The sequence below is a fragment of the Salvelinus fontinalis genome, chromosome 18 (assembly GCF_029448725.1).
Source record: "Salvelinus fontinalis isolate EN_2023a chromosome 18, ASM2944872v1, whole genome shotgun sequence".
In the NCBI taxonomy this organism is placed as follows: Eukaryota; Metazoa; Chordata; class Actinopteri; order Salmoniformes; family Salmonidae; genus Salvelinus; species Salvelinus fontinalis.
The window spans coordinates 933,058-947,350 of record NC_074682.1 but is presented as its reverse complement, the minus strand read 5'-3'; the positions used below and the strand labels follow the sequence as shown (position 1 = coordinate 947,350).

General features: G+C 41.4%; 1 protein-coding gene across 2 annotated transcripts in view; it reads right to left on the bottom strand.

The window, feature by feature from the left end:
- LOC129814784 (serine/threonine-protein kinase 4-like) overlaps nucleotides 1-14,293 on the bottom strand; it is a 57,668-nt gene that overhangs the window by 18,896 nt on the left and 24,479 nt on the right. For both annotated transcript variants that reach the window (XM_055867810.1, XM_055867812.1), the window contains exons 3-9: nucleotides 12,441-12,569; nucleotides 12,130-12,244; nucleotides 11,636-11,800; nucleotides 10,523-10,690; nucleotides 10,193-10,330; nucleotides 9,330-9,458; nucleotides 4,486-4,684 (exon numbers count right to left, since the gene is read on the bottom strand). In XM_055867810.1, coding sequence (XP_055723785.1) covers nucleotides 4,486-4,684; nucleotides 9,330-9,458; nucleotides 10,193-10,330; nucleotides 10,523-10,690; nucleotides 11,636-11,800; nucleotides 12,130-12,244; nucleotides 12,441-12,569 — 1,043 coding nt within the window. The remainder of the gene's footprint in view (nucleotides 1-4,485; nucleotides 4,685-9,329; nucleotides 9,459-10,192; nucleotides 10,331-10,522; nucleotides 10,691-11,635; nucleotides 11,801-12,129; nucleotides 12,245-12,440; nucleotides 12,570-14,293) is intronic.

Sequence of the window (14,293 nt, the reverse complement as noted above, 5' to 3'; positions counted from 1 at the left end):
AACAGGAAGCACCCGTGACTCGCTCCATTGAGAAACTAAAGGACAGGGCTACCACACACACAGCTACCGCTGACAATTCTGAGACTACTGCGGAGGACAGGAATAAGTACAAGAAGTCCCGCTATGACCTCTGCAGAGTCATCAAACGAGCAAAAGGACAATATAGAAATAAGGGGGAATCATATTAGACAGGTTCCGCCGCCCGCCGCATGGGTACGGGCTACAGTACATCACGGATTACAAAGAAAGACCTAACCGTGATCTGCCCAACGATGACACTACCAGACGAACTCAATCCATTTTATGCATACTTTAAGAATATTGTGACGGGTGTGAGGACCATCACCGACCCAGAGGATTGGGTGATCTCGCTCTCAGAACGGTAATTTTCAACGTCTCCTTGTCCCAGTCTGTAATCGCCACATGTTTTAAGATGACCACCATCATTCCTGTCCAAGAACTCTAAGGCTTCATGCCACAATGACTACCGCCCTGTAGCACTCACTTCTGCAATCGTGAAGTGCTTTGAGAGGCTGGTTATGGCACACATTAACTCCCCCATCCCAGACCCACTACAATTTGCATACCACCCCAACAGATCCATAGATGGCGCTCTTTCACCCACCTAGACAAGAAGAATACCTATGTGAGAACGCTGTTTATTGACTACAGCTCAGCGTTCAACACCATTGTCCCCTCCAAGCTCGTCACTAAGCTTAGGACTCTGGGTCTGAACAGCTCCCTCTGGAATTGGAGCCCGATGAGCCGACAACATCACTTCCGCCACACTGACCCTCAACACAGGGGTGTGTGCTTAGTTCCCTCCTGTACTTCCTGTTCACCCACGAATGCGTGGCCTCGCACAACTCCAACACCATCATCAAGTATGCTGACGACACGATGGTGGTAGGCCTGATAACCGGTGACGATGAGTCAGCCTACAGGGAGTGCCAGACAAACAACCTCTCCCTCAACGTCATTAAGACCAAGGAGCTGATCGTGGACTACATAAAACGGGAGGGGGGGCGAGCAGTTCAACAGCTTCAAGTTCCTCAGTGTACAAATCACTAGACTTAAAGTGATCCAAACACGCACACAGTCGTGAAGGCGGTGCGACAGCACCTCTTCCCCCCTCAGGCGGTTGAAAAAGTTTGGCATAGGCCCTCAAATCCTCAAAAAGTTCTACATCTGTACCAATGAGATCATCTTGACTGGCTGCATCACTGCCTGGTATGGCAATAGCACCGCCATCGATCTCATGGCGCAACCGAGGGTGGTGCGGACAGCCCAGTAAATCCCTGGGGCCGACCTCCCTGCCATCCAGGACATCTATATCAGGCGGTGTGGTTGGAACGCCTTGAAAATTGTTAAAGACGCCAACCACCTAAGCCATAGACTATTCCCTCTGATTCCGGACAGCAAGCAGTACCAGTGCATCAAGTCTGGCACAGACAGGCTCTTTAACAAATCTTCTATCACCAAGCAATACAACTGCTTAATAGCTTACAAAATAGCTACACGGCCTCTCTTTATTGACCTTTTATTTACCCCTATACATATCTATCTCCGTCACTCCAGTATCACTGCACATTGTAAATATGGTATTGGAACTGACCCTATATATAGTATGCTTACTTATTGTGTTCTTCATATTCCTTGTGGATTTTTTTTCTAGTATTACATTGTTATTGATTATTGCATTGTTGGGTTTTAAGTTTGCAAGAAAGGCATTTCACTGTACTTATGCATGTGACATTAAAACTAGAAACTATAAAAAGTTACTGAGTACCACCATAATACATAAACATTTAGAAGACATAGACAAACAAACAACACCCAAAGGAAAATAGTCCCTTCCTCCCCAAAACCTTTTTCTGCCTGAGCCCCATAGAAAAAAAAACCTGGTGACGGGAGCTGAGCCCCGTCACGGCCACTTTCCTGTCTGTGCCCCTCTACTTGTGACTAACTCCCTCTCCACCTTCCCACTGCTCTTTCAATACAAAATGAAATACTTTAGTTAGAATACAACTCTGACCTCTTTTTTTAAAGAAGAAAAGGAAAACGCCAGGTCAGAGTCTTACACCATCCTGTTGGTCAAGAAACTAGCTTTTTTTCTATGGGTTTCTGTATTTATATCATGCCAGTACAAATAAAAACTGTTGAATGTTTTAGTGTTCATCTGGTCTCCGAATAAAACCTGATATTTTACACTCCCATCTAGTGGAAACTGATATCTTACACCATTAATCTGAAACATAATATAATTTACTTAAAATGATCATGTTACATGTCTGTGCATAACTACTGTGTGCGGTAGAATGGAATGGCACAGTAGAGAGAAAGACAAACATTCATTATTTAAGTCCCCACACACTCCAACCAGTCTTTATACCCAAGGGGAAAACTGACAGGAAGGTTAAAGATAGTCTGTTAAACACATCCAAAGAGTGACATACATTACGTGTCTTTGATTGGCATCAGGAGTAGGATTGAAAAATAACAAATCACTCAGAACTCACCATTGTCCAATCACCAGACATTGATTTTGGACAAAAACATATTTCACATTTCATATTATAACCCATGAGATGTTTTCTTTGGGAACTCTACATTCCCATTCATTCACCCCCAACTCCACCCGCTTGGCATTCTCCAGATGACAACTAATGGCAAAATGTCAGATGACAAACCTTCTCGTAAACAAGGGCTGGGTAATATGGCCTAAAAGTCATATCTCGAATTTTGTTCAATTTTTCCCTCTCTAAATAACAGTTGTACAGTTAAAAGGTCACAAGCATTTCGCTACACTCGCATTAACACCTGCTAACCGTGTGTATGTGACAAATAAAACTTGATTTGATTTAATGAACGGTCCACAATAATTGTATTAATTCAGTGCTTACAAAATTATACGTAGGCTAATTTAAGCCTTCCACAAGCATAAACACAAAAAATAAAATTTGATAAATATTTTAGCCTGCCATTTTGCAATAATCACTGATCTGACTTAAGTCTAAGAAAATTACCCCTTTGTTACAAATATAACAGGAACCATGCACAACTGCACACCCACTAATAATTACTTCTTGTAGCAGGTGAATGCATTATAGAAAAAAAGGCTAGCTAGCGAGCGAGGTAGAACAGTTAAACTGTTATGAACACACCCTCCTGTCTGTCTCCACCTGTTTTAAGAGCATGTAGCCTTATTTCTTAGAATGAGAACGAGTTGCCACTTCCTTATAAATTAGTATTTGTAAATGTATTTTAAAAAACAGACTAGCCACAGCTTGTTATGTGTTAGCTGTCTAAAATGCTGCTAGCGGTACATGGTACGGCAATGCCATGTACCAAAACTGAGGATTTGTTCAGGATTAACATTCATTGATACTCTCGTTTCAGTAGGGTCTGCTCTGATGTCAATTTTAGGCACTTTCGTTAGAAAGATTAAATTCACCTGTTACAGTAAAATATTGTCTCACTGTGTTTTGGTGTCCACATGACTGATTCTGTTGGACCAAACTTAAAATACAAACAGCGAGTTGGTACTGCTTACTGTCCGATAGGAAGAAGCGATCTCTAATCTTTGTCGCCGTGAGTGACGGGGAAGGCTCGGTGTGTGAGTGGGAAAGTGCTGCACACAGCAGTCAGAAGGAGCGAGGGAGACGAGACAAAAAGGCAACATTAGAACAAATAGACATAAATGCTCATAAAGAAGAAAAGAAAGAGATACTGCGATACGGGCATCTTGAATTCCGCGCAGTCTTTTTTTTATTTGAATGAACTCGATAGATCACCCAGCCCTACAGTAAACCCTCTTAATTCTCTGGAAAATCCCACCTCTGTTATTGGTCTGAGCAGCCATCAGCACTATGCGGCAAGGGAAACACTCTGCCCTTCAGCCCAGTGAAATATCCATGCCATCTAGTGGGCCTTGAAGAGAAATCAGCTAAAGCTGGCAGTCCTATATACCATGGAAAGCCACTCTAGGGTCACATGGTCCACTGGTTCAATGTGCGTCTCCAAGCATAATGAAGTAACCACAATCTCACTGTATGCAGGACAGTGGTTTTAAAATGGAAGCATTCTAGCAAAAACAAAAAATTGGACAGATTACATCTGGACTTGTGTACAGCACTTTTAATTATAGAGACTAACTTTGTTGAATTGTATTTGTTAATTTAGTTTCACATTTACTTAAACTTATTTAACCAGGTAACTTGACTGGGAACACTCATTTACAACAAGTTGCAGGAGAGATGAAAGGGTTTGAATGAGCCAATTTGATGCTGAGGGTGATGAATGCACCACACCGTGATAGAATCATGTGACATCGTTTTGTGTAATTCTTTGACAACTCATTATCTTTTGACACCAAAAGTCTCCAGTGATCACGTAACGGCTAGAAATGACATTCACAGTGCATTGCAATGTAACTCCAACAGGGAATTATAAATCTACTATGACATTGTGACATCGGTCTCTTACGTTTCATGGTGCCGGCCTCCTCGTCCTCATCATCGTCTGAGTTGATCACCATGGTGCCCAGCTGAGACTCCATGGTGCCCATGTCGCTCTGCTCGATCATGGTCCTCGCCGTGCCCCCTAGCGAACCGGCCTCCCGGATGGTGCCCATGTCGCTCGTGCCCGCCCTCACCATCGTTCCCTGGTCTACCTCGTCCTCGTCCTGATTGAGCAAAACATCTCCAGTCAAGACTGTGCAAATGCACCACACAGTCACTCAAACAAAGTTACATGGAAATACATTTGACACAATTATGTGACATATCATCCAGTTGGTAAGCTTTTTTTGTAAAGAAGCAGTTCGATGTTTCAAGTGTATAATATCAGGGCAGAGCAATAGCAGTATGCCAACGAAGCACAAGCTACAACTTTCTGAGGGTCATTTCAAACACTAGCTATGTTTCCATTAACTTGTCCAGTGATTTTTGGCTGAAATTTAGAAAGTTTGCAAAGGAAATATATTTAAATAAATATATTTACTAAATAAACATATTTATATAAATATATTTACTGAATAAACGAAAGTAAAAAATAAAATTAAAAGTAACAATAACGAGGCAATATACAGGGGGTACCGGTACCGAGTCAATGTGCGGGGGTACAGGTTAGTCGAGGTAATTTGTACATGTAGGTGGGGTAAAGTGACTATGCATAGATAATAAACAGTGAGTAGCAGCAGTGTAAATAGTGTGAAATATTGTACGGCCAATACAGACCATAGATCGACCATGCAGCGCCTTTAAGTAGCGTTACTTAGCTAAGTTTTAATGGGCGTCCTAGTAGAGCTCACGTGAAACTCACCATCTAATAAAATAAATAAAGTCGCCTACTCTGTGATGCTAGCTCGATATTTCATGCACTGGCTAAACTCAGGACTGAATCACGTTGTAATTTGGATCACATTGTGGACAGTCAAGAATGAATAATAAATCAACAACTCCAATCTGAACTGATAATAAAGCTAGAATGAATCATCTTAATAAACTCCTGTTCATACCCAAACTATTATGTGTATGAAGTTACTGATTTAGTCAGTCACAGTCACTGAATAAAATGTAGTTCCAAGGGAACATCGCAGCAAAGCATTCAAGAGAAAATTAGTCACTTGCTTTTCAGCACATGCAACAGGTGATGGGATATGCCAATGAACGCAAAGAGCAAGTGGTGTGCATTGAAGATCCATGGCTGGCAGCAAGCCCTGACGGCATTTTAAACAAAACAGCAATGCTAAACTGTCCAGTAACCCCCCCATGTGCCTTAGGCATGCTGCAAGGAGGCATGAGGACTGCAGATGTGGCCAGGGCAATAAATTGCAATGTCCAGACAGCACTACAGGGAGACAGGACGGACAGCTGATCGTCCTCGCAAAGGCAGACCATGTGTAATACCTGCACAGGATTGGTACATCTGAACATCACACCTGTGGGACAGGTTCAGGATGGCAACAACAACTGCCCGAGTTACACCAGGAACACAGAATCCCTCCATCAGTGCTCAGACTGTCTGCAATAGGCTCAGAGGTTGGACTGAAGGCTTGTAGGCCTGTTGTAAGGCAGGTCCTCACCAGACATCACCGGCAACAACGTCGCCTATGGGCACAAACCCACCGTCGCTGGACCAGACAGGACTGGCAAAAAGTGCTCTTCACTGACGAGTCGCGGTTTGTCTCACCAGGGGTGATTGTCGAAGGAATGAGCGTTACACCGAGGTCTGTACTCTGGAGCGGGATCGATTTGGAGGTGGAGGGTCCGTCATGGTCTGGGGCGGTGTGTCACAGCATCATCGGACTGAGCTTGTTGTCATTGCAGGCAATCTCAACGCTGTGCATTACAGGGAAGACATCCTCCTCCCTCATGTGGTACCCTTCCTGCAGTCTCATCCTGACATGACCCTCCAGCATGACAATGCCACCAGCCATACTGCTCGTTCTGTGTGTGATTTCCTGCAAGACAGGAATGTCAGTGTTCTGCAATTGCCAGCGAAGAGCCCGGATCTCAATCCCATTGTGCACATCTGGGACCTGTTGGATCGGAGGGTGAGGGCTAGGGCCATTCCCTCCAGAAATGTCTGGGAACTTACAGGTGCCTTGGTGGAAGAGTGGGGTAACATCTCACAGCAAGAACTGCCAAATCTGGTGCAGTCCATGAGGAAATACACCAGATACCGACTGTTACTTTTGACCCCCCCCTTTGTTCAGGGAGACATTATTCCATTTCTGTTAGTCACAGGTCTGTGGAACTCATTCAGTTTATGTCTCAGTTGTTGAATCTTGGTATGTTCATACAAATATTTACACGTTAAATAAACGCAGTTGACAGAGGGCATTTCTTTATTTGCAGAGTTTACTTCCAACATATGCTGCCAAAGTTGGTATATGACTTTATGAAGTGAAGGCTGCAGGTATGCAACGGACACCTGGACATTGCTCACAGGCGTTAGATAGAACTGCAATGAATAGAAGCCGAGGCGATTCCTTACTGTAGATGTCAGAGAGGAATGTGCGTTCTATGTTATATTTCAGTGATCTGCATGGTTTTCTCCAACACACACTTAAGAGCAGTACTCATAAAATCCTGTCTCAATGCACTTAAAGATTCAGTCAAATATTCAAACAATTTATTTCAAATGTATCTCTAACTTCTAAAAACATTCTGTACAGTAATTGAAGTCCTGACTGATTAATATTTACAGTCTCCCCCTCTCTCTCTCTCAGCATGGGAGCATGAGCCCATGCTGTTGTAAGGTATGTCACAAGGGTAAAAAAAAAACTGACAGAGGGAAGACTGGCGTAGAATCTGGTGGTATCTTCATTGTTCAAAACACGTTCCGATTGCCATCTTATTTTCTTCCTCTTGTACCTTTCTTTTGAGCACCATCAGTGGTCTGTCGATGGCTCACCTAAAACAGAATAATGAAAGAATAGAAGAAAAAAATTCTTTGAATATGCCCAACTCCAATAAGTTGTAGTCATTTAAAATTGCAGATGAATTTACTGTCTTTACTTTGTGGATCTGCTTGACTCCTCATGATAGTGCAAGTTCCTATATACAGTGGGGAGAACAAGTATTTAAAACACTGCCGATTTTGCAGGTTTTCCTACTTACAAAGCATGTAGAGGTCTGTAATTCTTTATCATAGGTACACGTCAACTGTGAGAGACGGAATCTAAAACAAAAATCCAGAAAATCACATTGTATGATTTTTAAGTAATTAATTTGCATGTTATACTTGTTCTCCCCACTGTACATTGAATCTACAGATAGCTGCTGTACACTGTTGCCAAAGATTTAAAAAATCTAAACAAACAATATACACAAACATTACAAATAGTAATTGCACAGAGTTTTCATACTAAACCATCTTTGGTAATGGGGTAAAATAGGTTAACTGCTTCATATGCAAAACCCTGCTTACTTACTACAAGCTAGTTAATCTAGCTAACTAATGTTGGATGCTCAAAAGTACGTTAGCTTGTCTAGCTAAGTTAGCTAGCAAACTGTATTGAATAGATTTGTCGTATTTCAGACGTTGCTAATAACGCTCGTCTTACAAGCTAGGTAGATTTTAAATGAATTGTGTACTAGTGAGCTTACCTGAAATGAAGTGAGTGCTGCAGACATGCTATGATTTTTGGGCTCCCAAGCCTCCATTCACACTGCAGTGACCCAAGCTCATCGCCGTTCCTCGTTTTTTGGAAATCTGAACATTTGAATCTTTGATAAGGCATTTTTGCCTGACATCACAACACAACTAACAGAACAGCAACTACCAAAGTTGGTCTGATCATTTTACTTGGTTGGTTGTGATGGATACTGACTTATAAAATTGAAATATCCTTAATCAAGTCACTAAGCAAGAGGGGGGAATGCAGAACATTTACATTCTGTCAGAACATGTGATTGTTAGACATCAGGTGTCCTATGGAAAGGAGAAGGGCCACAGTCTGGTACAAGTCAACAGGTCAGATGAAGTGAGAAAGAACAGACATCACTAAAGTCCTGTCTAGCAACAGAGATGTATTGGCTGTTCGGATGTGTAAGAAGGAGACTCAGCATAGGAGGAAGGTTTAAATACCAGTGCTTTTGTGAACATGTTTTTGTCTCTTCAGCTGTTTGACCCATTGGGTGAATAAACTTGTTTTGTTACAATAAACCTAGTTGTCCGATTGTTTATTTAGAACCCGAGTAAAAACTAACAGTTGGAAGCGTAGCAGGCTAGTAATAAGTAGAACAACAAGTTTCCGGAGAGGAAGTCATCAGGGGTCCCACAATTATTTAGAACGTAAGTGCGCATTCCATTATAAACGGTATATAGCTGCCGTTTCCATGACACGTCGCAATGGTTTTTTTTGCGACATTCATTTGTTGAATAAACCCGAGTCAGAGGAAACCTGCCTAATGATATTCAATTGCATTTGTTATTGAATATAATCCTGAATCTAAGGCTGTGTTACTCCATTGTTTATGTTTTTTTGTAAACAATTGTAAAGCTCCAAAATGTGTTTAAAAAATATGATGTATGTCGATCTCATTGATTTTCAGTCCTGCATCCATAGCCCCGTCTATGAATAGGTCTACAGTGTTTGAGAGTGGTTACATTTCCCCAGCCCCATTAGTCAGCTTACAAAATAAAGTGGTTGAGTAATGCTGTTCATATTCTGCTGTCCATTGTGACGTAGGCATGCGTGCTGATTAAAAAAAATAATCAATGAGGCTCATAAATAGCTTATAAAATGGGCCGGCGGACTGTCACGGCCATGCAGCCTAAGCTTTAGTGAGGTTCGTGCGTGTGGGTCTGTGTGTGTGTACCGAGTTGTCTTCGTCCTCTTGGTCCTGTTCTCTCTGCTCAGCCTCCACTTTCTTCAGTTTAATTTCCATGGCATCTGTGATCAGAGCTCTGAGGATGCTGCTGGGCTTAGCAGCCTTAATGAACCGATGCTGCAGGAGGACAAACACACAATGTACAAACACACAATTGAGCCAACATCCAGTGTTTACCCCAAAAGTTTAGCATTGTCGATAGTGCAGTGCGCAGCAAAACGTCTTTGAATTAATCTCGCCCTGAAATCGCCTAGAGAAAAAAATTAAAATAATAGAATAATCGAGACCATCCAGGTGAGGTGATCTATCGTAACAAAGACGTGTTTACAAGAACAGGGGCAAGAATGTTGCTCTTGCAAAAAAGAAAAAGTTTGAGGGAGCAAACTAGCCATTACATTTTTCAAAAGACAGGATTGAGTAAATTTTTTTTTTTTTTTTTATGTCCATGGAAAAGAGGCATTTATAATCTTTTTAACCAGAGTTTAAAGCAATGCAACCGCGAGTTGCAGTTTTACTCAGTAATGGCCACAGATAATGTGCTATCCCATCTAAAATATTAATGGTTAGTTTGCTCATGAAAAATGTAATCCAGAGAGAAATTATGAAAGGACAAATAGGAAATTAACAGACAGAAAGAGAGAAAAAGAGGAAGAGAGAGATAGAGAAACTGACGTAGTAGGCCGAGTAAGGTAGTTTTGGTATGGGTGCCAGAGGGGACAGTGGCTTCGCCCCATATGGCATCCTATTCTCTACATTGTGCACTACTTTTGGCTGTCAAAAGTAGTGCACTATATAGGGAAAAGGGAGGCATTTTGAGAGGCAGACCGTGTCGGTGAGATGGGGTCTTCTACCTGTAGAAGCTGTGTGGCAGTGGCTCTGTTCTCTGGGTTCTTCACCAGACACTGGGAGACAAATTCTTGGAACAGCTCCGACCACAAGTCTGGGTTTCGGAACGTCGGTGGAGGATTGGTAGGAATCATAAATATGGCCTATAAACAAAGCAATGTAACAGACAGAACAGAAACAAAGTCACATACGGGAACAAAATCACATTTCAAGTCATCTGTTTTCACCACTATACTCAGATTGGTTTGAGAGAGGTTGAAGCCTGAGACTGAGAAGTCTTTGACAAGTTCAATCACTAACAAAACCAGATCTGTACACATTAACAATAGGCTCACCCTCATAGGGTGGATGTCTGCATAGGGAGGCTTTCCCTCTGCCATTTCTATGGCTGTGATGCCCAGGGACCAAATGTCTGCCACACAGTTATAACCAATCTCCTGGATCACTTCAGGGGCCATCCAGAATGGAGTGCCAATCACTGTGTTCCGCTTGGCCATGGTATCCTGAAAAACAGACAAGTAGTAGACATGATTTACTAATTATATTTGTACATGATATATAGAGAACATTATGCAAAATATATACCTCTTGTCATCCTGGTCAGTCCTGGATTGCTTGACCATGATTTTCCTTCTATCCACAAACAATTTAGCTATATTAACTAAAACGCAGGATGTTAAAAGGGACTACAGTATGGCACAGAAGACCAAAACTCCTATTTTAAAGGTAAATAAAAAAGTTAGTTGAAGAGTAGCATCTTTTGGTTGGGCCCAGTCCAGATCAAAAAGGCTTCAACTGATGAGACTACTAAACAAGACTCGCCAGCTTTCAGCACGTTCAAGCAAGATGACAAATAAATGTAAAACTATTTCCATTGGTTGAGCAAATGCGTCTTGTTTCTGAACCTCTTCCCAAGATTTGACATAGTGAATCTTGGGAGACAAAAACAGTCAATGTTGCAGGTGTAATTTGATAGATCAGATCAATCAAACCAAGGAGTTAAATCAACATTCTTGATCAGAGGTATCAAACATAATTCCTGGAGAGCCCTGGGTCTGCTGGTTTTTGATATTTCCTTTTAATTAACCTCCAATTAAGACCTAGACAACCAGGTGAAGGGAGTTCCTAACTAATTAATTAACTTAATTGATCAATCATGTACAAGGGAGGAGCAAAACCCACGGACACTCAGCCCTTCAGAAATTGAGTTTGACACCCCTGTCCTAGATCAAACATTCATCTCATTAACTTATGGCTCAATGGCTGCGTTTAGACATGCTGACAAGTTCTGATATTTTTTTCACTAATTGGTGTTTTAACCAATCAGATCAGTTCTGAAAAAGATGTGATTGGTCAAAACACCACAGTGGAAAAAAAGATCGGAATTGGGTTGCTTGTGTAAACGCAGCCCATGATCTGCACCAGCTATCAGCTGATGAATTCCTTACGGTCAGCTGTCCCGCCACTCCAAAGTCAGCCAGCTTGGCCTGGCCCTCTGCGTTTAGCAGGATATTCCCTGCTTTGATGTCTCTGTGGATCTTCCTCATAAAGTGCAGGTACTCCAGTCCCTTCAGTGTGGACTGCACTATGGTGGCGATCTCATCCTCTGTTAGCTACAACAGACACGTGACGCAAAAGACACAATTCTACTTATTTTAGGGCAACGATTTCCACTACTGATTGCATATGCTCAGCACTCAAAATAACAATTTTAAAATGTACAGCAAGCAGAAATTAATCCAAAACAATTAATACATTTTTGTAATGTTAACATAAAATCTGTATAAATAATGATGACATTGTTAAAATAGTCAGGTCTAAAATAATTGGCACCATCAATAAAGATCAGCAAAAAAAGACTACACATAATTTTTTGCAAAAACAGAGATATATCGCCCCTTACTATTCAGTCAGATTGGACATGTAGGATGTAGCATGTTACCGTTTTGTTGCGCAGGCGAATGATGTCAGAGACAGAGCCAGCTCCGCAGTACTCCATTACGATCCACAGGTCACTGTTCTTAAAGTAACTTCCGTAGTACCTCACAACATGGGGACTGAGGATGCAAAAGAGCCTAATGAGTTTTTTGCCTATTTCTGGTACCTTGTCTATATTACACTAATCATATAAACAATATGTTCTACTCTTCTTCTGTTCACAAATAATGTTACCAACACAGCAACAGATTATTCGATCTGACGACACAAAGGCAAGTCAGGCAAGCAGAGGAGGTAGAGTGGAGGGTGCCTCACCTGTTACACTGCTGCATGATGGAGATCTCTTTGATGATCTCCTGCAGGTCAGACTCCACAGGGACCTGCTTGATGGCCACAATCTCCCCAGTCTCTTTATAGTTGGCCTTAAATACACTGCCATAGGACCTGCATGTAAAACAGGTGTGAAAACATTTAATATTTTTTTATCTTGGCTACTTCTGAATGAGTCAACTCGTGACATGCTCCTCAAATAGTATACCTTCAGTGAGAAGGCTGTGTGGTCATAGGGCCGACATGGTAAGTGGTTTGTTTGAGAGGTAAATAGATTCATGAATGTGGTCTTATGTGGGTTCATTTTATAACAGTGGGTTCATTTTATAAATTCTTCTTCTCAGTGTTGGGTTCTGAGAATATGAAATATACGTATTCATGTCACTGAGGGAGGTCTTAGGTATAGAGGGTCTACACCATAAGTTAATGGTTATCTGTAGGAGGAAGGTATATAGTGGGTGCAACTAAGCTTGGAATGTGCTGAGTGCAGGGAAGCGATCACGTGGCAGGCATTGATAAGGGCAGAGAGCCATGGATTAGTGATGAAGGGGTCGAGGTCAGGTCACGTTAACCTCTTGGGTACGTGAGACGTTAGCGTCCCACCTCTTCAACAGCCAGTGAAACTGCTGGGCGCCAAATTCAAATACAGAAATACTCATAAAAATTCAGAAAACAAAACATATTTTACATAGGTTTAAAGATTAACTTCTTGTGAATCCAACCACGGTGTCAGATTTAAAAAATACTTTACGGCAAAAGCATACCTTACGATTATTTGAGAACATAGCCCAGCAGACAAATCATTACAAACAGTAACCAGCCAAGTAGAAGAGTTACACAAGTCAGGAATAGAGATAAAATTAATCCCTTACCTTTGATGATCTTCATATGGTTCCACTCAGCAGACATTAATTTACTCAATAAATGTTCCTTTTGTTCGATAAAGTCTCTTTATATCCAAAAAGCTCAGATTTGTTCACGCGTTTTCTTCAGCAATCCACAGGCTCAAACGCAGTCAAAACAGGCAGACAGAAAATCCAAATTGTATCCATAAAGTTCATAGAAACACGTCAAACGATGTTTATATTCAATCCTCAGGTTGTTTTTAGCCTAAATAATCGATAATATTTCAACTGGACAATAACGTCGTCAATATAAAAGGTAAACAAGAAATGCACTCTCTCGGTCGCACGCATGAAAAAGCTCTGACACTTTAGGGTCCACTCATTTAGACTGCTCTTACTTCCTCATTTTTCAGAATACAAGGCTGGAACAATTTCTAAAGACTGTTAACATCTAGTGGAAGGCATAGGAACTGCAATTTGAGTCCTAAGTCAATGGATACTGTAATGGCATTGAATAGAAAACTACAAAACAAAAATAATACTCCCCGAATGGATTTTTCTCAGGTTTTCACCTGCCAAACCAGTTCTGTTATACTCACAGACACTATTTTAACAGTTTTGGAAACTTTAGTGTGTTTTCTATCCAAATCTACCAGTTATATGCACATCATATCTTCTGGGCCCGAGAAGCAGGCAGTTTAATTTGGGCATACTTTTCATCCAAAATTCCAAATGCTGCCCTAGAGAAGTTAAGGGCAAAAGAAAAGTTTATGGCCGTATTACTTAGTTTCATGCCTAGCAGTAAAGATAGTGTTTGTTCAGATGTGTAGGAGGAGACTCAGCCTAGGAGAAAGGGTTAAATATCAGTGCTTGTGTGAAAATGTTTGTCTAATGCAGCTGTATTGATCCTCTTGGAAGAATAAACTTGGGTGAGCTGTCATAGTGTCCGTAGAGTTTTTATTCTGAAAATTAGAACCTAACAGTTGGCGCAAC